Source organism: Panthera pardus, unplaced genomic scaffold (genome assembly GCF_024362965.1).
Source record: "Panthera pardus isolate Hobbes unplaced genomic scaffold, ASM2436296v1 HiC_scaffold_12, whole genome shotgun sequence".
NCBI classification, from domain to species: Eukaryota; Metazoa; Chordata; class Mammalia; order Carnivora; family Felidae; genus Panthera; species Panthera pardus.
Window position 1 is genome coordinate 92597059 of NW_026526677.1, and position 24479 is coordinate 92621537.

Here is a 24479-nt window from a genome sequence, read left to right on the forward strand (position 1 = left end):
ATCTACGATTTTATTTATTTAAGTTCATTTATTCTGAGAAACAGGACAGTGTGTGTCCAAGTGGGGGAAGGGCAGAGAGAGAGGGGACAGAGAATCCCAAGTAGGTCTGCACTGTCCTGACCATGAGATCATGATGTGAGCTGGTCAGACGCTTAACCAAGCCACCCAGGCACTCCTGGAAACCTATGATTTTAAATGGTTATATGCAACACATATAACTGACACAGAACTAGTATCCTGAAGTATGTATGTAAGTTTTTCTTTCTTTAATGAGAGACAGACAGCGAGTAGGGGAGGGGAAGAGAAGCAGGGAGACAAAGAATCCAAAGCAGGCTCCAGGCTCTGAGCTGTCAGCACAGAGCCTGACCTGGGGCCTCAAACTCCCGAACCGCAAGATCAAGACCTGAGCTGAAGTTGGATGCTTAACCGATTGAGCCACCTAGGCGCCTCTCCTGAAGTATATATTTAAAGAAACAGGAAATAGAGGAAGCATGAGAAACTGTATCACAATGATGCCATCAGTAAATCCAGACCAAAGAAAATTACAGAGTAAACCAGCTGGATTCTTCTATCAATAATTTCAAGGTTAAAAGAGTCAGAAAGAGGGAGGGAGGCTGAAGGGGAATTTGTAGACCAAAATCAAGTTAAAAAACATCAGTCAATTGCTGACGTGGGCCTTATTTGGATCCTGATCCAAAATGTACTGTAAAAAACAAGAATTGGAAATCTGAACACTGAATCAATGAAGAGCAGTCAGTGGGAGTAGGATAATCTTTTCAATAACCAGTCCTGGGGCACCAGGGTGACTCAGTCAGTTAAGTGTCCAATTCTTGGTTTCAGCTCAGGTCATGATCTCATGGTTCATGACATCGAGCCCCATGTAGGGTTCTATGCTGACCCAGAGGCTGCTTGGGATCCTCTCTCTCTCTCTCTCTCTCTCTCTGCTTCTCCCTCACTCATGCTCTCTCTCTCTCTCAAAATAAATACATAAACTAAAAAATGTTTTAAAAAACGGCCAGTTTTTTAATTTAAAAATTGGATAAATTTAAAATTGGATAGCCAAGTGGGGGAGGGGAGGAATGAAACTTGACCTCTGCCTCACATTATACACAAAATCCATTTTCAAGTGGATTGTAGATCTAAACGTGAAAGCCAAACTATAAAGCTTTTAGGAAATAACATACAAGAAAATCTTCACGACCTTGAAGTAGAGAATGAGTCCTTAAATAGGAAACAAAGCCAGCCAAGAAAGGTCTTACTTGAACTACATTAAAATTATAAACCTCCATGAAACATGAAACACTAAGTCACAGAACAGGAGAGTGTACATACTACTCATGCAACTGACAAAGAACTAGTACGCTGAACACACGAATTAAAATCATTAAGGAAAAGAAAAAACAGAAGAAAAATGAGGAAAAGACGGGGGGGGGGGCGTATATCATAAGATACTCAACCTCATTTAAACTTAGGAATGAGCAAATTAATACCAAAGACATTACACACCAGTAATTCGGCAAAAATTAGACCAATAACAATAAACACAGGTGGAAAATCTGAGAACACTAGACATACATATTCTGCTATGAAAATTCTGATACTTTAGATCATTCCAAACTTTTTCCAGCAATTGCATCCTCTTTTCATATGACAGTATAAATTGGTACAATCACCTTAGAAAAGTTTCCATTATTCTATTCAAGTTGAAGATATAGATATCCTAAAACCCAGCCATTTGCTCAGAGGTATATATACTAGTCTCCAGGACCTAGAGAAATTCATGGACATGTACAACAATGTTCTTAGCAGGCGTGTTAATAATAGTGTCAAACTATAAATAATCCAACCTATTAGCACTAGAGGGAATACATAATTAGTGGTATATGTTCATAAATGGCATCCTATACAGTAATTAAAATTGATAAATTCGATACATGCCATAGCATAAATATAAAGAGAATGCAACATATAAAAACTACATACAGCCTAATTTCATTTATATGATGTTCAAAAACAGGCAAAACTAAACTGTATCATTTAAGGATGCATAAATAGCTGAGAAAACTAAAGAAAACCAAAGAGAGGATTATTACAAAAATAAGCTTTATAATTACTTCTGGGGGAAGGGAGTGGTCTGTAAGAAGGGGCCAAGGGAAGGCTTATAAGGGTCCAGAAATGCTCTTTCTTCAATTCAGTTTGGTTAAACAGATGTTAACTTTATAACTGCTTATTAAACTGTATGTGTTTTATGTGTTTATATTTATCTCAGCAATCACCCACTACACATACCACACCACACCAACCCCACACACACACACACGCGTGCGCAGCACTCATTGATCTCTCCAACAAAATTTTAGCTGTTATCTTGGGATAAGAATCCCTTTCCCATTTTTACACTTAGCAAATTTTCACTGATAAACAAACATTAATTTTAAAAATGGGAGTAAATGCCTTCTCCCAAATGGCATAGTGAACACTGCAGAAAAATTAGAGCAGCTTATGTTTATTGAATGCCTTTTGTGCAACCCAGTATCCTATACTCTTCATACACATTAACTCATTTAAGATTAAAAACAACCCTAGAATGTTTTCCAGAGGCAGTTGCTTGGGCTCACATAATTGTAAATGTGAGAGCTAATCTGTCCAAGTCTGAATGGAACTTTCCCCACTATTCTACACAAATCCCAATAGCTGAGAAAGTTTGTTTACTATGCACCTATTCACCTTCCCCGTACAATGTTCTGTAGTGTTTTCTTCATCTGATATTTAATTCATTCATTTATTCATCAAATACTTGTTTAGTACCTGCTATATCCCAGATCCTGTTCCATATATAAGATATACTAAAGGGCAAGAAGGGAGAGGGGGGGAAAGAAAGAAAGAAAGAAAGAAAGAAAGAAAGAAAGAAAGAAAGAAAGAAAGAAAAGAAAGAAAAGAAGAGAAAAGGAAAGAAAGAAAGAAAGAAAGAAAGAAAGAAAGAAAGAAAGAAAGAAAACAAAGGAGGAAAAGATATGACAAAGTCCAAGCTTACATTTTAGTAGGGGACACAGATAATAAATAATTTCAGATAGTAATCAGTTCTATGAAGAAAACAAAACAATGGGACAGTGATTGGGGATAGTAGAAACATTTGGGCTGAGATATGAATACTAAATAAGCCATGCAAACTACTGGAAGGGGTTCCAGGCAGTGGCAGCTGTAAACATCAAAGCCCGGTAAGGGGAATGAGCCTTGGCATACCCAATGAATAGAAGAAGAAGTAGAAGGCCACTATGCCTATAGTACGGTAGGTAAAGAGGACAGATGGTGTATCTTGCAGGTCAGTCCAAGCAAAGAATTTAGATTCCATTTTTGATGCAATGGGAAGTCACTGGAGGTTTTTAAGCAAGGAAGGTCACAGTACGATTTATCTTTTAAAAAAAACCAGCTTGGGATCTATGTCAAGAAAAGGCTTTGAGGGAGCAAGGGTTGGGAAATGGCAAGAGTGGAAGTGGGAAGACATTAGTTTTTAGTAAGAAATCCAGGGAGGAGATGAAGGAGCTTGAACTGGAGTGATAGCAATCAAAATGGAGAGAAGTGTTCATCTTTCAGATCTATTCTGAGGGGAGATAACTGAGTGTCTATTTCTTCATTAAGTAACCATTCGCTGCATGCTGTAATACATAAGGCATGTTCTAGGTGCTGGGGACACAGAACTGAACAAGACAGATGGGATTCCTGACTTCAAGGAGCTTAAATATTACATATTGCAATGGAGGAAACAGACATTTAATAGGTAAATAAAAATATAATGTCAGATAATAAGTGTTATGATGAAAAACAAAGAATGATATAAGTGGGGTAACATTTTAGGTAAGTCAATGAAAGACTGTATAACATGTGACACTTAAGTACAGACTTAAAGTGAAGCACAAATCACATGAGTCTGGGGAGTAAAGCACTCCAGAGAGAGGGAACAGCAAAGAAAGACCTTGAGGTGAGAATGTGCTTACACTGCGAGTGGAACAGCAGAGCAAATGCAGCTACAGCAGGATGAGTAAGTCAGAGAGCAGCAGAGGAGGCACAAAATGTGGCGAGGACGGGTCCTATAAAGCCAAGAGGTCAGAGAAAATTCTAAATTGTGTTTGAAGTGTGGTGAAAAGTCATGAGAGTTGAGAACTGGGGAGGGATACCTGATTCACATTTTAGAAAGGTCATTCTGACTACTTTTTTGAACTGTTGAAGAGTAAGTAATATGAAAAGAGAGATAACAGAGACTTCAACTAGAGTACTTCTAGGAGAGATGTGAAGTCGGACAGGTTGTAGATAAATCTGCTAAACTGAATAGGATTTGCTGTATTAAGTTTAGAATATGAAAATCATGTCAAAGAGGATTCCTGGGGTTTGGGCTTAAGGCACTGGAGGGCTGAATGTAATTTACTAGGATGGGAGGAACTAGGGAGGAATGGGTTGTAGGACTGGGACCAAACGTTGGTTTTGGTCGTGTGTTCACTATTAGTCAAGTGGAAATTGTCAGCTTGGCTATGGCTGTAAAAGTCTGGAACTCAGGGAAGAGGTCAAAACCTGAGATAACTTTGTTTTTGAGAGTTACTAATGACAAGTTCTCAAGAAGAAAATTCCTTTCATGTTTGAGATTTTACTGGCTCAATTCGTCAGAGCCACCTATTGGTTCAAATTTATTTCTCCTATGGGTATACTGCAGCAACACAATTTACCAGTATACACTAATAATGATAAAACTCTAACCATAAAACTTCATGTTCTTAGCAGACTAAGATGATTAATTTTATAAATTACCAACAAAAAGGAATACAGGCCCCAACCTAATACATTCAAAAATTAATATAAATTTTATCAGAAAAACAAAGTCTTAGTAAATCTAGCAGATCTATTTCTGTCACAGCTTCTTTCTTTCTCCCTCCTCTATTATTCCCTACCATCTAGAAGCTTGGTCACCAATAAGTCCACAGAGTTAGCTCTTCATTTTCAAAATAAAATTTATTTCTTTAATAAAGAATTAAAATATGGCTGTGAAAGTAGAAAATAATATAGAAAAATATTTAAAATGTGCAATAGTAGTTTTAGAGTAAAGGTAGTTAAGCATTAGAGTTTATGCTCAACTTCTACTTGAAAGACCAACCAGTATTATATATATTATTAACCACACTGGAAAAAAACATACCTACTTGCAATTTTAATTAACAGTTATAATTCAAAAACAGATTTATATACTTGGTCATGCCCTTGTGAAAATAGAAGTACAAATCTTGAGGATATATTTTTTGAAGTTGGCTTCACTTTATAGGCTGATAAATCTACTGTCCAAAAGTTACAGGGATTGCTTTTATTACTAATCCATCCATATAACTAAATCAACATGAAGGAAACATGTACTTTTTGGATAAAACCAAATGTTTTGTTAACAATGCGACAAGAATATCATCTTTCATTACATTGGTATAAAAGCTGATAAGCTCATGTATTCCCAAAGTATGGTTTCCATCACATGTAGACACTAAACACAAGATGAAGAAATATCTAATGAATTCTATCCATTCGTTCCCCAAATCTTTAGTTATAATGAAGATACAGGTATTGTTTGTATGCAGGACATACAAAAAGAATTGGAAAATGTTTGGCTAGAGGGAAGACAACTCTTCAGGGACTAATGTTTGCAGTTTGCAGAATAGGATAATCTTCTCTAGGAAGAATAATGTCAACATAGCAGCACTATATTCACCAGGAATCCAATGGATCTCTCATGTGGCAGGAAGCCAAACCTTCTGGCTACTCACAACATCACTCAGTTTCCCTTTAATCTTCAGGAAGTGTCTCTTGAATTCCAATCCGTCACCCTATATTAGGAATAATACCCCAAAAAAAAAAGTCAAAAAAAGAGACTGCCATAAAATCAAACTTTCTTTAGTGGTAACTAAAGGCAAATATCCTTAGGTATGTCCAGCTACAATTCCCTTCAGGTCTTCTTATGAAGACCAAATATTCTCGAAGAAATGGCTACATAAATAATTCCAACTTGATTTTGGGCCCATCACTGTTCCCACTACACTGGGCTCAGAGAGCAGAAACAATGGCAGCTTGTCTGTTTCAAGCATTGGTAACTCTGGACCTAAGTCACTGTTTTCCATAGGCACTGGGGGTTTGTAAACTAAAATTAAGCTACACAACTACACTGAAATCTTGCCAAAATACTGTGGCAACAAAGCCAGTAGCTCAGTTATAAGAAAGATTTCACTACAGTAGGATCTTAATAATTTAATTCCATACTAAGCATCTAACAGCAAAGCTCCAATTTCAGAATGTGACCTATTTCTCCAACCTCCTTTAGAGCCATGTACAACCTCTCAGGAAATAGAGAAAATGCTATTTTGGTCTTCTATCAGAACGAGTAATCTCTAAAGAAATAACCAGAAATGTGAACAAAACTCTATGTACATGAACATTAATCACAGACTTACTTATGACAGATAAAGATTCATTAATGATATTGTACATTTTGACAAACATATAATTGTAATTAAAAAGATGTATTTGGATTCAATAAGAAAAAGTTTAGAATGCCTTTTGTTTGAAGTTTATTTATTTTGAGAGAGAGAGAGAGAGAGAGAGAGAGAGAGAGAGAACATAAACAGGGGAGGGGCAGAGACAGAAGGAGAGAGAATCACAAGCAGGCACTGAGCTGTCAGAACAGAATCCGATACGGGCTCAAACTCCTGAAGGGTGAGATCATGACTGAGCTGAAATCAAGAGCCAGACACTCAACCAACTGAGCCAACCCAGGTGCCCCAAAGCTTAGAATGCTCTAAAATAATCAGGGTAATTACTGGTGGGTAGCATAATTTAGGATTATTTTTATTTCATTTTTACTTATTTACATTTTCTACAAAAAAGACTTTGTTTTAGAAGAATGACAAGAATGAATGCTCATAACATTGAATAAGAAGCAAGTTACCATATTTTACACATGCCATGTAAATACAAATAAATGGCATTAAAAAAAATCTCTACGTAAGAGTATTTGCATATAGTACATACTAAAGAAGTAGTAAGACTACTATAATATAGTAAAAAATAAGTCTCTGTTCTCTCTGGATAAGATTAAACTTGATTTTTATTTTCTCCTCTATATGTTTTCATATTTTTTAGGTTTCTACAACGAACACGTAATACTTCTCTAACAAAAGCAAAACAAAGTTTTTTTAAAAAATGTGCTATTCTAGGGGCACCTGGGTGGCTCAGTTGATTAAGCATCTGACTCTTGATTTTAGTTCAGCACACTCTGTCTCTCAAAAAAAAAAAAAAAAAAAAAGTGCTGTTCTACATACCTTAGATAGCCGAAAATCAACCAAGATCTTCTCATCCATTTCTACCAAATTCACTTTGAAAATCAGTTTATTGTTTCTCCTATCAGTTGTTGATACAGTAACCTAAGGCAATAAAAATCAGGTTAGTCCAAATTACAAAAATATCTATAATAATTCTCACTTCAAGGAATGACTATAAAAAATACACTGGTGTACCACAATTATGCAAAACTAGAACAACACATCATGTTCTGGAAAAATACAAAACACATACATTGCTGCTGGGAATGTAAATGGTGCAGCTGCTTTGGTAAACCACTTGGCAGCTCCTCAAAAAGTCAAACGTAGAGTTACTCTATGCTTTAGCAATTCTATTAGCAGGTATAGAGCTAAGAAATTGAAAACATATTGTTATGGGTGCAATCGTGTCCTCTCAAAATTCGTATGTTGAAGCCCTAACTCTTTAGAATACGATTATATTTGAAGACTGGGCCTTTAAAAAGGTAATTAAGTTAAAAATGAGACCATTAGGTGGGCCCTAATCCAATATGACCGGTGTCTTTGTAAGAAAAAAAAGTTAGCATACATAGATACCAGGTGTGCATGCACACAGAGGAAAGACCATCTGAAAGCCAAGAAGAGAAGCCTCCAAGGAAACCAACCCTGCTGGCACCTTGATCTTGGACTCCGGTCTCTGGAATCATGAGAAAACAAATTTCTGTTGTTTAAGCACCCAGTCTCTGCTGTTTTGTTATGACAGCCCTGGCAAACTAAAACACATGTAAATTCATACAAAAACTTGTATAAGGGGCGCCTGGGTGGCTCAGTTAGTTAAGTGTCCAACCTGGGCCCAGGTCATGATCTCACAGATCATGAGTTCGAGCCCCACGTCGGGCTCTGTACCGACAGCTCGGAACCTGCAGCCTGCTTCAGAGTCTGTGTCTCCCTCTCTCTGCCCCTCCCCAGCTCGTGCTCTGTCTCTGTTCTCTCAAAAATAAATAAACATTACAAAAAAAATTTTTTTAACATATGTAGCAGCATTATTCATATAATAGCCTATAAGTAGAAACATCCCAAATGTCCATCAACAGGAAAATGGACAAATAAAATGTAGTCTTCTATCCACATAATGGAATATTATTTGCCCGTAAAAAGGAATGAAGTAGTAATGAATGTAAACAACGCAGATTATCCCTGAAAACATGCTAAGTAAAATAACACAGACACAAAGAGCCATTTATATGACATTATATGACTCCACTTATATGAACCATCCAGAATAGGCAGTCCACAAAGACGGAAAGTAAATCAGTGGCTGCCAGGGAATGAAGGGAGGGAAGAATGAGGAGTGACCACTAATTGGTATAAAGTTTATTTTGGGGGCAATGGAATGTTCTGGAATTAAGTGATGATAATAGCACAATCTTGTGAATACACCAAAACCACAAAATTGTACACTTTAAAATGGTTAAAGTGATGATTTTTATGTTATGTGAGTTTTATCTCAATAAATCTACCTGACCAAAAAAAAGTAAGTTACCCCACACAAGGGAGAGGAAAATCAGACTGGCCTCAGATTTCTGCATAGTAACAATTTCCCTTAACTTTTAATTTTGAAAGCTTACAAATCTACAAAACAACTGAAAGAATCTACAATAAATAACCATATATCCTTCATTGATTTTATCAACCTAGATAAGTATATGTTTACTTGTCTTTTTTGTGTGTGTTTTTTTAAGTTTTTCAACCAAGCTATAGAAGACATACACTTCACTTCAACATATTTCTCCTATGAACACATTCGCCTACAAACCACGATATTATGACAACACCCAAGAAATCTGACACCGATACAAAAACAATATCTAACATAAAAACCATATTAAATTTCTCCAATCATCCCAATAACACTCTTTAAAGCTTTTTTTCCCCTTTAAATCCATGATCTAGTGAAAGATCATGCATTACATTATTTATCAGGCTTCTTTAATACATAATATTCCCCTCATGTTGTTTTTCATGACATTAAAGTTTTTGAAAAACCTAAAGACAGATTAGAATTTCAATGATACAGGGGCTCCTGGGTAGCTCAGTCAGTTAAGTGTCTGACTTTGGTTCGTGAGTTCGAGCCCTGCATAGGGCTGTGCTGACAGCTCAGAGTCTGGAGCCCGCTTCAAGTTCTATCTCCCTCTTTCTCTCTGTCCCTCCCCTGCTCACACTCTGTCTCTCTTAAAAATAAATAAACATTAAAAAAAATAAAAAAATAAAGAATTTCAATGATACAAATATGCCATAATAACATAAACAACAAAAACTGGTAGGTGGGAGCAGGGGAGGTGGAAGAAATATGGGATTGTTAACGTATTCATCTTTCATAAAGGGAATCTTTGTTACTGTTACAATTTAAGTATATGTAGTTTTTAAGAAAATAATGACTTAAGTCAGTATTTTTAATAACCTCAGAGAAGACTTTCAATATTATTTAAGGTAAACAACATTTTACTTAAATCCTTTGAATTTCAATTGTTTCTTTTTTGAAAATATACTGATAATGATCTTTTTTACTCAAATATTTACATTTTTCTTTAGGAAAATCAATGAAACATACCTGATTCATACAGCTCTTTTTCCATTGATAGCCCAGTTTCTCACAAGTCTCTTTCAGGCATTGGTAAGATTTGTCTGCATCCAATTTGGTAAAAAACCGTGTCATTCTTTTAACCAAGCGTTGCCAAGGGTTCTACATGTCAAACAGAGGAGACCTGAATGAATCTGGTATCACCAAAAGCAGTCATATCACAACTAATTGGTCTGAAAATTCTCTTCTGTGACTTAAGATTCTTATACATCAAAGTATCTTCTAATTCTTCCTTCCTTTGCAAAAAAAAAAAAAAATCTGTATATGTTAAAGTGTTAATACAACATTTCTAAGATTTATACATTTAAAAAAAGGCTTTATGACAAAAAACTAGAGGGTTTTCATTATTTATTTGAAAAACTAAATTCCCTTACCTGTGAGGATCCTGGGGTGCCAAGTAACTGACTATTCAGGAGCATATGATCAGGACATGTGGGCTGGGAAAAACTGATCCCTTGTACCAGTTTATCAATATATGAAGGACTGGTGTCCCATAAGGAAAGACCTGTCCGTGGTTCTGGTTGGGAACTGGAGTACTTCACATTTTCTTCACTGAGGCATTGAGATATGGGGAAAATATATATTTTTAGATAAAATCAATCTGGCCTTTCTTATATCACATTACCATTCTCACACTGATAAACATTACATTCACTATTAAGAAAAAAAAGTATATATATATATATATATATATATATATATATATATATATATATATGCATTACTTCTTATGGGAGTACTACATTCAACAACTATTTGATCTTTGCTGATTTATCTTACCTAGAAGCACTGTTCACTGGAGAGAAGTCCAAATTGGATTGAATGTGCTTAGAAAATCCACTAGGAGACTCTGATATACCACCTGAAGTGACTCGGGGCCTCTTTGCCCCTAAAAAACAGAAAACATAAATACAAATATTTTCAAGTCTCCTAAGCAATGTTCTTTAACTAACCCCACTGGAAAATTCAAGAAGTAAAAACACATCTAAATCCATCTATTTAAAGCAGAATAGTTATATAAGACAAATAGTGGCTCTTTGTACATGATTACAAAAGAAATATGATCATTATAAACTTATGAGAACTCACTTATCAAATTACACATTTCACAAATCCTGACCTGTAAGCATGTTCCAAGTATGGGGTTAAGGCCACAATTTTAATGGTACCATTTATGGTAAAAGAACAGTGTTCTATGAAGACAAAGAGACCTAGCTAAAAAACCAAAACTTTTAAAAATAGAAAACAATTTATGACAGTGGTGATAAATATTATGAATCTGCTCTATCCAACATTCTTTGCTCCCTGGAAAAGCTTTACCAAGAATAATCATTATACAGAAAATGATGCCACTATAAATTCATTGGTTACTACCATCAGCTGAATCTTCAACACTGTGTTTCTCTAGTTAGTTTCCTCTCCCTTTCTACACAATGATCTCTTCAAAACTTCTATACTCTTGTCAAATACCCATAACGACCCACCCCCACCACCTCACTGCTTCGCATTCGATACCATCTCCAACTGCACAAAGAAAATAAGTCATTAGAAACTCCCTCAATTCGCCACTACTAAATCTGTCAATTTACTTGCACTGCTACCCATCCTTCCCTCTTCCATGCTCCCATAAAATGTTCATCTCTGTACTTGTACGTGAGCCTATGCCCTCCTATCTCAGGGGGTCTTGATGCTCCTTCATTCCTTCTCTCTTGACCTTCAGCCTCCTCCTCTCAACTGGAACGGTCCCAAAGTCATTTAAACACACTTACATTTAGCTGAACATTTTATTTACTAACTAATTCATTGAAATATTTTATTTTATTAAGCCTACTATACATCAGGCAGTAAGAGGAAAGAAACAGCATGCTGGTATGCTGATGAGAAAGCAGTAGAGAGGGAAAAATTAATGATGCAGGAGGAAGACAAAAGAATTGTCTCTGAGTAGGCAAAAGAGAAATGGGCCTAGTGCATAAGAGAGAGAGCTAGTATATATCTGGAGCAGACAATTTATTCATAGCAACAAAGGAGAAAGCAGAATATATGAGCACAGAGGCAGCTGGTTAGGTGGCTGGAGATGGTGATGGGAGCTTATGGAAGTTGCCTTATGATTGTTTCTATTTCCCAGTGAAATAGGAAGTGAGAGTGAGGATGGGGAAGGAGGTGCTAGAAGTTGAAAAACAAAAAAAAAGGTATACAAATGTGACTTAGAAGACTGAGGTTGTGAAAGAAGTAGGGAAATGCATTATAATTGCCTGGCAGAATTAAGGGCTCACTGGAGATCAGTGATCCTGAATTTAAAGTGAACATTGTTGTGATTTTGGTCCAGGTGCAATCAGCTGTGCAGGTGTAAGTATAGAGCAGGTAGAAAACTGGATTAAAATTGGATTAGGTTTTGTCCAGTAAGCATGATCAAGAGAGAACAGGGCAGGAACACTGAAGCTGAAAGTAAAGAAGTCATTACAATGACTGACCTTGGGATTTAAAGTAGTGACGATGGAACTGAGGACCTAGGGAGGGGACAGGTAAGAGATAGTGAAAAGGAAGTAGAATTAATGGACTTCAAGTCTAGGCAGGGTCAAAGGATTGTTGAAGTCAGGGTACTAGAGGAGGAAGCCAGAAAAAAAATATGCCCGTAGTCAAAGCAGGATGTCTGAAGAGAAGATCACTAGAGAGAAGGTAAAGGAAATATGAAATCAGGATATTCGAAGGGTCATCCAAATGAATATTTAAATCACCAAGAGCCATGACAAAATGTACAAGAGTCACGTTAGAGAGAGTGACAATGTGGCAGGAGTTTTAAATGGGGGTTCAGAAACTGATTATCACAAGGAGGGAACATTAGGAAGTAGTCTGATAATATGAGATTCAAAATGAAGAGGGGAGAAATATGAGAAAAAGGGAGAAAGTAGAAATGAAGGACAAAAAGGATGCCTGCCCCACTCCCAGATTCAAGGGTAGGAGTGTGTGGGAAAAAAAACATCACCACTTGAGGGAAGCTGTGTTCTCAGGAGAGAGCTTGAGTTCAATTAAAACAAAGGGAAAAGGGAAAAGACACATTCAGAGAAGAGTTAAAAACTCCTCACTTATCTTTAGCCATTCTCTCCTCCCATTCACAGCCAGACTTCTTGAATGAGCTGTCTACACTCTGCTTCATTATCTCTCTTTTAGACTATAATCATTGCACTGTCAAGTAAAATTACTCCTAGCCTTTCACCAAACCAGTTCCTGCCATGATCATGAATAACTACTGGGCAAATTTTCAGGCTTCATGTTATTAATTCACTTAACAGTGTTTGCTACTATCACACATTTTCTTCTGTTGGCCTCACTTTTTTCATATTCTCCAGATGTTCCTCCCATCTCTTTGGCTACTTTTGTGTGTCCCTGGCCTCTACTTACTACTTAAATGTTGACATTCCTTAAGATTTCATATACTTAATTTCATCTACCAGTTTAAATTATCATCTATTTGCAGAAAACAACTAAATATTGACATCTCAAGCCTGGTCCTGTCTCCTGAGTTACACACACACACACACACACACACACACACTTATTAGACAGTTTTATTTCTCAAAATCAACATGTCCAAAGCCAAATAAAATTTCTCCCCAATTCTGTTTTTCCTAAGTTATATCCCAGTAAATGGCATCACCATTTTCTGAGTTTGTCACCCCAGAAGAGTCATCCTGGATTCCTAATTCTCTTTCATTTTCTACATATAAACAATTACCAGTCCTATCAATTCTAGTTTGTAAGTTTCTTTGGCATCTACCTCTTCCTTCCAAATCCATTGCTACTAACCCAATCCAAGGTACCATCTTCTCACATCTAGGATAAAAAATTTCAAAAACAATGGAAAAAAAAAAAAGTAGGCAGAAGGACCTTTTAAAACCAAATATACGATCGTGTCATTTCCTTGCTTCCTCAATGGCCTTAAGTTAAAGCCCAAAATCCTCAACATGGTTTACAAGGTCCTCCTTCACACTTCGGTCACTATCTACTTCATTTCAAACCTCTCTCCCTCTCCCCCTTCTCTATTCACTCATTTACTCAACAAACATTTACTGAGAGCCTACAATGTACCACACATCATGCTAACGACTAATTACTTAAAATGACAAGCCAGACATGGTCCATGCCATACTGGTCTTCTTTCAAGTTCCTCAAATGTATCACCTTCCAAACTCTAAGACTCTCTAAATGTTGCTTTCTCTGTTCAGAATCTGCCACTCATCTTGCTAGTACTCATCTGGCTAGGTCCCTTTTAATCTTCGGTTCTTAGATTTAATGTGATTTCCTCAGGAAGACAAGTCTTCTAAGTCACTTAAGACCTGGTCAAACACTTAGCTATAGTACTCTGCTTTTCCACTTTATTAACAAACTTAAAATTATTTTTTGTATTTCTGTTTTTCCTACTACACATTATAACCTACATAAGGACAGAGACCATAGGTATCCTGTATTGTTGATTTGTGATACTGAATGCAAGTGCCTTTTCTTTCACAGAAAAAAAATACTTGTATTTTAAGGATATTACCTTTCTTGAGAGGTTTGTTGTACCATCTATCTTTTTTGATGTCTGGAATGGTAATCCTTACTGATGGATTCTCAACTAGGATTTTATGCAGCAAAGCTAAAAATAAAATATTAAGACAACATTTACAAAAGAGACATGCAAATTAGAAACTTGTACTGTGGAATATATTCTCTATTGATCTCCTTATATCCAAATATTATTTCCAGGGAGGAGAAAGAATAAAGCTACTTAATTATTGCTTTAATTTCATGCATTTGCTCTTTGCTACTGTCTGTATCTGAGAACGCCATTCCGAGATCTGATGCTCAGTTGTCTGCAAACAAGTAAAGCAAGAACCAGGTGGAAATGTTTCTCCCCATTTGACAACATTAACAAAAAGATTTAAAAATCCTCATCCATTTTCAACACCAAACTCCAGTGTGCCAATATGTCAAGTTACATCCTCATTCACACAGTTTTATAAAGAAAAATTACTTTCTAGTAGCTTTTTAAGAGATAATAATATAAGTAACTGTCATCCTAAAGTACCTTAATTATTTTGATAAAGAACTCATACATCTCCCAAAACCAAAATTATTTTCTTTTTTTATTGAGGTTTTTTTGTTTATTTGAGAGACACAGAGATAACATGAGCAGGTAAGGAAGGGGCAGAGAGAGAGGGAGAGAGAATCCCAAGCAGACTCTGCACTGTCAGTGCAGAGCCCAATGCAGGGTTTGAACTCATGAACCGTGAGATCATGACCTGAGTCGAAACCAAGTGTCTGCCGCTTAACCGACTGAGCCACCTAGGCACCCCCAGAATTATTTTTTTTTTCAATATATGAAGTTTATTGTCAAATTGGTTTCCATACAACACCCAGTGCTCATCGCAAAAGGTGCCCTCCTCAATACCTATCACCCACCCTCCCCTCCCTCCCACCTCCCATCAACCGTCAGTTTGTTCTCAGTTTTTAAGAGTCTCTTATGCTTTTGTTCTCTCCCACTCTAACCTCCTCCCAAAATTATTTTCTAATGGACCAAAGACTTAAATGAAAAACTGAAGGTATAAAAACACAAATGAGGGGTGTCCCCCTGGCTGGCTCAGTCAGTAAAGCATGCAACTCCTGATCTCAGAATTATGAGTTCAAGCCCCACACTGGGCATGGAACCTACATAAAAAATAAACTAAGGGGTGCCTGAGTTGCTCAGTTGGTTAAATGTCCAACTTTTGGTTTCGGCTCAGGTAGTGATCTCATGGTTTTGAGTTCCAGCCGCACTGTGGGCTCTGTGCTGACAGCTCAGAGCCTAAAGCCTGCTACAGATTCTGTGTCTCCCTCTCTCTCTCTACCCTTCCCCCACTCGCACTCTCTCTCTCAAAATAAACATTAAAAAAAAACACACATATGAAAACACAGGAATTTTCTTCTAAAGTTAGGGGTGGGGAAGACCTTGCCAAACATAACAATACAGTCAGAAAACCACAAGGGACAAAATAATAGATTTGAATAAATAAAAATATAAAACTTCTGCACATGAAAATAGCATAAACAAAATAAAAATGCATGGCAAATTGTGAAAAATATTTGTAACAAATGCAAAGATCTAATGACATTAATGTTTTAAAAAATTCAAAGTAATAAGAAAACCTCCCTGCCAAAAAGTGAGTAAAATAAACCACCCACAAAAACAGGCAAAAAGCTAATAATCAAATATTTTTAGAAATATATAAACCAATGAGACTGTGGTAAAATGGTACAAACTTTCTGAAAAGTAATTTGGCAAAGTAAACCATAATAATTAAAAACTGCATACATCCTAGGGGCACCAAAGTGGCTTAGTCAGTTAAATGACTGACTCTTGATTTCAGCTCAGGTCATGATCTCATGGTTAGCCTCACACCAGGCTCTATGCTGATGGTGCAAACCCTGCTGGGATTCTCTCTCTCCCTCTCTCTGCCCCTTCTCACAAACATGTGTTCACTCTCTCTCTCTCAAAATAAATATTTAAAAAAAAAGAACAAAAAACCTGTATACATCCTTGATATTTCTGGATTTGCTTTTTAATTAAATGATTTACAGTATGTGCATTATAGGGATGATCACTGGATCTCTTTCATAAGTAAAAATTTTTTTAAAATATAAGTCTTTGAAACAGTGAATTGGATGCATATAGTAAGACATATCCACATAGCAAAATACCATCACAGCTTTCATTTATAAATAATGAGACAGACCTACAACTATAGTCATGGAAAAATGTACTTGACTATAGCGTTAAGACAAAAAAAACAGGTTATAAAATAGCATGTGCAGTATGATCTTATTTTTTGTAAAAACACACACACTTATATACATATACAAAAAACATATATTTGCTATTTATTTTTACAACAAAGTGTAGAACTATATATCGAAACATTAATAGAAACTATTAACGAGTGCCAAGTGCTGGGATTATAGGGTTTTAAAAAATTGTTATTTTCTAATCTATCTGCAAGGATCACAGACTATTTATGTGATTATTTAAAAGTTAAAAAGAAAAAATTTATAAGAAAAAAATTAAAACAACACTAGTCTTCATTATCCAAGAAATCAGTGCTTTCAATCAACATAACCCAGTTACCTAGAGGAGCAGAATCAATTTTTTTCCAAGGGTTGAGGTATGTTTTTTTTTCTTTCCAATCAGAATATTCCTGACAACTGTCACTGGGCTGGTCCCATGGCAATTCTAAAAAAGAAACAAGTCCCAGTTTTGAGTGCTCATGTCATTATATAGTAAAGATTTTAAAGGAAAATAATCAGTGATACAAATCCATTAAATGTTTCCTCCAAATTAATTCAATATGGTTTTCAAACTAAGAATGCTAACTCATAGAAATTTTAGAGGCACCTCAAAGACAGATGAACTACTTCTACCCTACTCTTTCCAAAATTATTCACATGAATTTTAAAAGAGGTTGCTATTGTGATATTTCATTTAGCAGCTCTACATAAAACTGATTTTTAAAAAGCTTTGACATTAAAAGTTCCAACTTAGTTATAAATAAGTTTACTATCAAAATACTATCATATAAATATGGATTCCCCTGGTTTGTTTTATTTATTTTGGTACAACAAATCTGGCTTTCCATAGACAGGAGTTTCATCATGATTAAAAAGCTCTTACCTCCAGCCAACATTGCTGTAAGTACTATTCCACAGGACCAAACATCAACTGGTTCTGCATGAAATTCTTTTCTCTTTAGAAGTTCTGGAGCAACATAAGGTAAAGTGCCACACATCTTGTTCAATAAACGCTCACGATTATTATGCCGAAACACTGTTGCCAAGCCAAAGTCAGAGATCTTGAGGTTATCTAAACCAAAGGAAAAGTGAATGGCACTTAATAAAGATGTTTTGTAAATAGATATACTTAAAGGAATTAAGTATTACTGGAAAATCACTGGTGTTACTTCAAGTTTGTAGAACTTTTCTACCTTAAAATGACAAAAAAAGACATTTTAAAAGAAATAAAAGACATTTTCACCTAGCTAAACCTAGAAAAAGGCCTCAGAGCTTCTATTAACTAAAGAAAAATCATCAATACACAAAACAGTTTGGACCAGGTTAAAGACAATGGAGTCAAAAGGGGCTGTCCTGTAAAAAGGGCACTATAGTCTTAGGCTGAAAGCACAGCCAAGTCCTTCATCAACTTGTACAAAGGGCTGGAAGGAGACATCAATAACAAACCAGGTACAACTTTCTCAGCAGCAAACAAACCCACAGAGCAGGAAGAAAATATGTAAAGACATACCAAAACTAAAGATCCACAAATGTTAAAATTTCGTGTCAAAGTGGCTAACTTTAGAAAAGGAGGAGGAACTACGCACAGAAAATAAACCAGAAAGGCAAATTTCCTCTAACTTCATCTTAAACACACACAAACTACAAGCAGAACTTTCAACTTACCCTGTGCTTAGTGAATATCCACCACAACTGACTGATGCTATGCTAGCCAATGCAGGTAAGTGAATTACTAAAGAAGATTAACAACAGACAACTGTTGGGAAAGTTACGAAAACATAGGATATTACTAGATCTTATAGCAAGGGAATCTAACCTAATCTTAGGAGGGAAGACCCCCTATTATCAAGGTGTCAAATGGTATAACCTTTTTAGAGGGCAATCTATCAAAAGATGTCAAAATTGAAATATTCACTCTTTAAACTAGCAATTCCCAGGGCACCTCGGTGGCTCAGTCGGTTGAGTGTCTCACTTTGGCTGAGGTCATGATCTCACAGTTCATAGTGGGTTCAAGCCCTATGTCAGGCTCTGTGCTGACAGCTTGGAGCCTTGAGCCTGCTTCAGATTCTGTGTCTCCCTCTCACTGCCCATCCCCTCTTGTGCTGCCTCTCAATCTCAAAAATAAATAAACATTAAAAAAGAATTTTAAACTAGCAATTCCCATTTCCAGGAACACAAACACAGAAATAATCCCCCAAATTGACAAACACAAGAATATTCCTAGCAGTATTATCTGTAAATAGCTTAAATATCCAATAAAGAAATGGTAAAATCTTGTTACACATGTATGCAAGGAAAACTATGTAGGTAAGTTGTTTAAAAAAAGAAAAGGTCTATCTATAGTTCTGACATGGAATAGGGTATAAGTGGAAAAAAAAGGACAAGGGCCATAGCAAATATCCATTATAACATGATCCAAGTTTTATACGGGGACTGCGCAAAACTTTAGAACAGACATCACTGTTCCATTTTCTAAGCTAGAAACAACTTAAATGTCCTAAAATAGGGAAATGATTCTTTAAAATCAGGTATATACATATCCATACAATATGATACATAATCCATTGATAATGTTTACCTGTATTTGAATTGGGAGGTAGCTACTGTAATTATCCTTTTAATAGCTATACATGACACAATCTTGACAAACCACTGAGAGTTAGAGTGCCAAGTTACTTCTATGTTACTAATCACTGAAAATACTAATGGATGACTGTAGCATTCCTCAGATTTTATTGTTTCCTTATGTCTGCAACATAACACTCAGGTTAGAGAACTGCATATAATCAATTCTAAATTGAGGAGTGTGGTTATCTCTGAGAAAAAGAAAAGGGAGTACATTTGAGAAGGCATACACAGGACTTGGACTATATTAGTAACATTATCTTTTTTTATTTATTTTTAAAAAATTTTTCTTTTTTAACGTTTATTTTTGAGACAGAGACAGAGCATGAAAGGGGGAGGGTCAGAGAGAGGGAGACACAGAATCTGAAACAGGCTCTGAGCTGTCAGCACAGAGCCCGACGCGGGGCTCAAACTCACGGACCGCGAGATCATGACCTGAGCCTAAGTCGGACGCTCAACCGACTGAGCCACCCAGGTGCCCCAGTAACATTATCTTTTTAAAAAAAGATTATTAAATATTGAATAGAAACAAAAGAATGTTTACAGAATATGCAGGATGTGAGCATATCCCATTTACCCAATACTCAACTTAAGAACATTCATATCTCCTTTGAAATCCCCTGTAATTAATTGGGGTGCCTGGGTGGCTCAGTTGGTTAAGTGTCCAACTTCGGCTCAGGTCATGATCTCGTGGTTTGGGAATTCGAGCCCAGCGTTGGGCTCTGTGCTGACAGCTCAGAGCCTGGAGCTTGCTTTGGATTCTGTGTCTCCTTCTCTCTCTGCCCCTCCCCCACTTGTGCTCTGTCTCTATCAAAAATAAATAAATGTAAAAAAAAAAAAAAATTTGAAATCCCCTGTAATTACTTCCCTCAATTTATTTCTTTCTCTACCTTCTCATAAGTAACCACCATTCTGATTTTGGTTTTAATATGCTTTTTTCCTCTGTAATTTTTCCCATATTTGTTTATTCCCAAATAAACAATGTTTTATTTTACGTATTTTTGAACTTCCTATAAATAGAATCATACTGGTATAAATACTTCTATGAAACATATCCATGTCATTACTTGTACCTATAAATTATCCATTTCATAATTTATCTATTCTATTGTTGACAGATATTTAGGTTGTTTCCAGTTTTTTGCTATTATAAACACCACTGCTTCGAGTGGTATACATATGTATAATGTTTAATTTTTTAAACCAAGTTGTTACACAGGTGGTTGCTGTATTTTTATTTTATTATAATATGTATTATATGTTTTATATAATTTTTTACGTGCTTGAATTTATTTAAGTAAGCTCTATGCCCAATGTGAGGCTTGAATTCATCACTCTACAATCAAAAGTCACATGCTTTACTGACTGAGCCAGCCAGATGGGCCCCATGCCTGAATTTTTTTTAAGTTTTCATTAAAAGTAAAGATTTTTACACTATAAATACAATGGAAAAGGCTGAAAAATAAAGTCCACATGCACGTTAAAAAAGCATATATCTTATGATCTAACTTATGTTAATACATATATGGGTAAAGATATATATGTCTCCTTTATCCTTACAACCCAAATAGATTCCTACTATCACCATTTTATAAAGAAGGAAAGTGGGGCAGAGAGAAGGCAAGCAACTTACTCAAGGCCATACACCTACTAGGAGGTGGCCTAGATTAACCCTAGGTTCAAATGACTGTAAATCTCAAGCTCTTAAAAATATGCTATACTGCTTCTCACAGGTAGACACACAATTCTTCTTTCCCAGAGTGTTTTATTTAGCTAGAAACCTACATTTATTCAAAAAAGGACTTAATTTGTAAATGAAGAAGGGGAGGAATTGACTGTAATACCATCAAGGCTATTAGCATTCAAAAAGTAATGAAAATAGAATGATAAATGGAAGTTAAAGGAATTCTCCAGCATCTGAGACAAAACTCGGGAGAGAGGTACTGCCTGGGGCCTGGTCACAGAGAGTGAAAAAGCAGGGAGTGGACAAAAGCTGAAGACAGAGGGCTGGTGTGCCATTGCTGATCTGGGAGAACAGACTGGGTAGCTGGGCGGTGCCATTTTCACCGATCCCGTGCATACGCACCTAGAAGCCCGCAACAATCCACCCCAGTAGGCTAGCAGCGCCATCTAGTGGAGATCAGAGCTGTTACACTGAGCCCCGCCCAACTGGGCCAACTTCACTCTTCAAGAACAAAAGTCTCACAGCCGGCTTAGTTTACGGAGTATAAAGAGCTACATAGACTGACTTCTAGGGGAAAACGAAGCAATTTCAGTCCTACTTCAATCTGTTAGCAGGTTCATCTATTCAATTTTCTTTCTTTTCCTTTTTTTCTCTTTTACACTTCTTTTCTTTTTCTTGAATACAGAAAGAGAAAAAATTCATTTTTATTTTCAAATTTATTAAAAATATTTTTAATTCTTATTACTATATTTTTTATTTTGTGTAAATTTTTTCAAATTCTATTTTACTTCCATCATTTTATTTTAATCTACTTCAGTGTATTCACCTTTTCAAATTTTCAAACAATTTCCTTTTTTTTCTCTTTTTCGTGAATGCAGAAAGGGAAAAACTTTATTTTTACTTTCAATTTCTATCAAAAATATATTTTTTTAATTTTTTACTTCATTTTTCACTTTTATGTAAATTATTTCAAATTCTATTTTACTTCCATCATTTTATTTTAGTCTACCACAGTGTATTCACTTTTTCAAACTTTCAAACGATTTCCTTTTTTTCCTTTTTTCTCTTTCTCGTTTCTTTTCTTTTTCTTGAATACAGAAAGAAAAATTTCATTTTGTTTTTAATTTTTATTAAAAATATTTTTCTTTAATTTTTTTCTACTGTATTCTTTACTTTTGCGTATATTTTTTCAAATTCTGTTTTACTCCCCTCATCTCATTTTAGTCTACTTCAGTGTATTCATTTTTTCAAATTTTCAAACGATTTCCTTTTCTCCCCCCACCCCTTTTTTTCTGTAATCTGTCAAACCACTTTCAACACCCAACCAAAACACACCTAGGATCTAGCATCATTTATTCAATTTTTGTTTCTGTGCGTGTTTTTAATTTTAATATTTTTTAATTTCAATTTTTCTACCTCATTAATTCATTTTCTGCCTTCAAAATGACAAAACGAAGGAATTCACCCCAAAAGAAAGAGCACAAAGAAACGACAGCCAGGGATTTAATCAACACCGATATAAGCAAGATGTCTGAACCAGAATTTAGAATCACCATAATAAGAATACTAGCTGGAGTCAAAAATAGATTAGTATCCCTTTCTGCAGAGATAAAAGAAGTAAAAATAGCCAGAATGAAATTAAAAATGCTACAACTGAGCTGCAATCACGGATGGATGCAGCTGCGGCAAGGATGGATGAGGCAGAACAGAGAATCAGCAATATAGAGGACAAACTTATAGAGAATAATGAAGCAGAAAAAAAGAGGGAGACTAAGGTAAAAGAGCATGATTTAAGAATTAGAGAAATCAGTGACTCATTAAAAAGGAACAACATCAGAATCATAGGGGTCCCAGAGGAGGAAGAGAGAGAAATAGGGGTAGAAGGTTATGTGAGCAAATCATAGTGGAAAACTTTCCTAACCTGGGGAAAGACACAGACATCAAAATCCAGGAAGCACAGACGACCCCCATTAGATTCAACAAAAACCGACCATCAACAAGGCATATCATAGTCAAATTCACAAAATACTCTGGCAAAGAGAGAATCATGGAAGCAGCAAGGGAAAAAAAGTCTCTAACCTACAAAGAAAGACAGATCAGGTTTGCAGCAGACCTATCCACAGAAACTTGGCAGGCCAGAAAGGAGTGGCAGGATATACTCAGTGTGCTGAATCAGAAAAATATGCACCCAAGAATTCTTTATCTAGCAAGGCTGTCATTCAAAATAGAAGGAGAGATAAAAAGTTTCCCAGACAAACAAAAATTAAAGGTGTTTGTGACCACTAAACCAGCCCTTCAAGAAATTTTAAGGGGGACTCTCTGAGGTGAGAAAAGAAAGCAACAAAGATTAGAAAGGACCAGAGAACACCACCAGAAACTCCAACTCTACAAGCATCATCATGGCAACAAATTCATCTTTCAGTACTCACTCTAAACATCAATGGACTCAATGCTCCAATCAAAAGACATAGGGTAACAGAATGGATAAGAAAAGAAGATCCATCTATATGCTGTTTACAAGAGACCCACTTTAGACCTAAAGACACCTTCAGATTGAAAATAAGGGGATGGAGAACCATCTGTCACGCTAATGGTCAACAAAAGAAAGCCGGAGTAACCATACTTATATCAAACAATCTAGACTTTAAAATAAAGACTGTATCAAGAGATGCAGAAGGGCATTATATCACAATCAAGGGGTCTATCCACCAAGAAGAACAATTGTAAACATTTATGTGCCAAATGTGAAAGCACCCAAATATATAAATCAATTAATCACAAACATAAAGAAACTCATCGACAGTAATACCATAATAGTAGGAGACTTCAACACCCCACTCACAGCAATGAACAGATCATCTCATCAAAAAATCAACAAGGAAACAATGGCTTTGAATGACACACTGGACCAGATGGACTTAACAGATATATTCAGAACATTTTATCCTAAAGCAGCAGAATATACATTCTTCTCCAGTGCACATGGAACGTTCTCCAGAATAGACCATATACTGGGACACAAGTCAGCCCTAAGTAAATACAAAAAGATTGAGATCATACTTTGCATATTTTCAGACAACGCTATGAAACTCGAAATCAACCACAAGAAAAATCTGGAAAGATAACAAATACTTGGAGACTAAAGAACATCCTACTAAAGAATGAATGGGCTAACCAAGAAGATAAAGAGGAAATTAAAGAGTACATGGAAGTCGATGAAAATGGTAACACCACAACCCAAAACCTCTGGGATGCAGCAAAGGCGGTCATAAGAGGAAAGTATATAGCAATCCAGGCCTTCCTAAAGAAAGAAGAAAGATCTCAGATACACAACCTAACCTTATGCTTTAAGGAGCTGGAAAAAGAATAGCAAATAAAACCCAAAACCAGCAGAAGACAGGAAACA

The 24479-nt window shown here is 36.0% G+C and overlaps 1 protein-coding gene across 2 annotated transcripts in view; it reads right to left on the reverse strand.

The window, feature by feature from the left end:
- Positions 1-4982: 4982 nt before the first annotated feature.
- Positions 4983-24479, reverse strand: part of CHEK1 (checkpoint kinase 1) — a 31622-nt gene continuing 12125 nt past the window's right edge. For both annotated transcript variants that reach the window (XM_053900298.1, XM_053900296.1), the window contains exons 6-13: positions 17648-17836; positions 17105-17209; positions 14504-14599; positions 10744-10852; positions 10338-10515; positions 9934-10065; positions 7347-7448; positions 4983-5858 (exon numbers count right to left, since the gene is read on the reverse strand). In XM_053900298.1, the coding sequence (XP_053756273.1) occupies positions 5763-5858; positions 7347-7448; positions 9934-10065; positions 10338-10515; positions 10744-10852; positions 14504-14599; positions 17105-17209; positions 17648-17836 (1007 nt within the window). In that variant the 3' untranslated portion in view covers positions 4983-5762. The remainder of the gene's footprint in view (positions 5859-7346; positions 7449-9933; positions 10066-10337; positions 10516-10743; positions 10853-14503; positions 14600-17104; positions 17210-17647; positions 17837-24479) is intronic.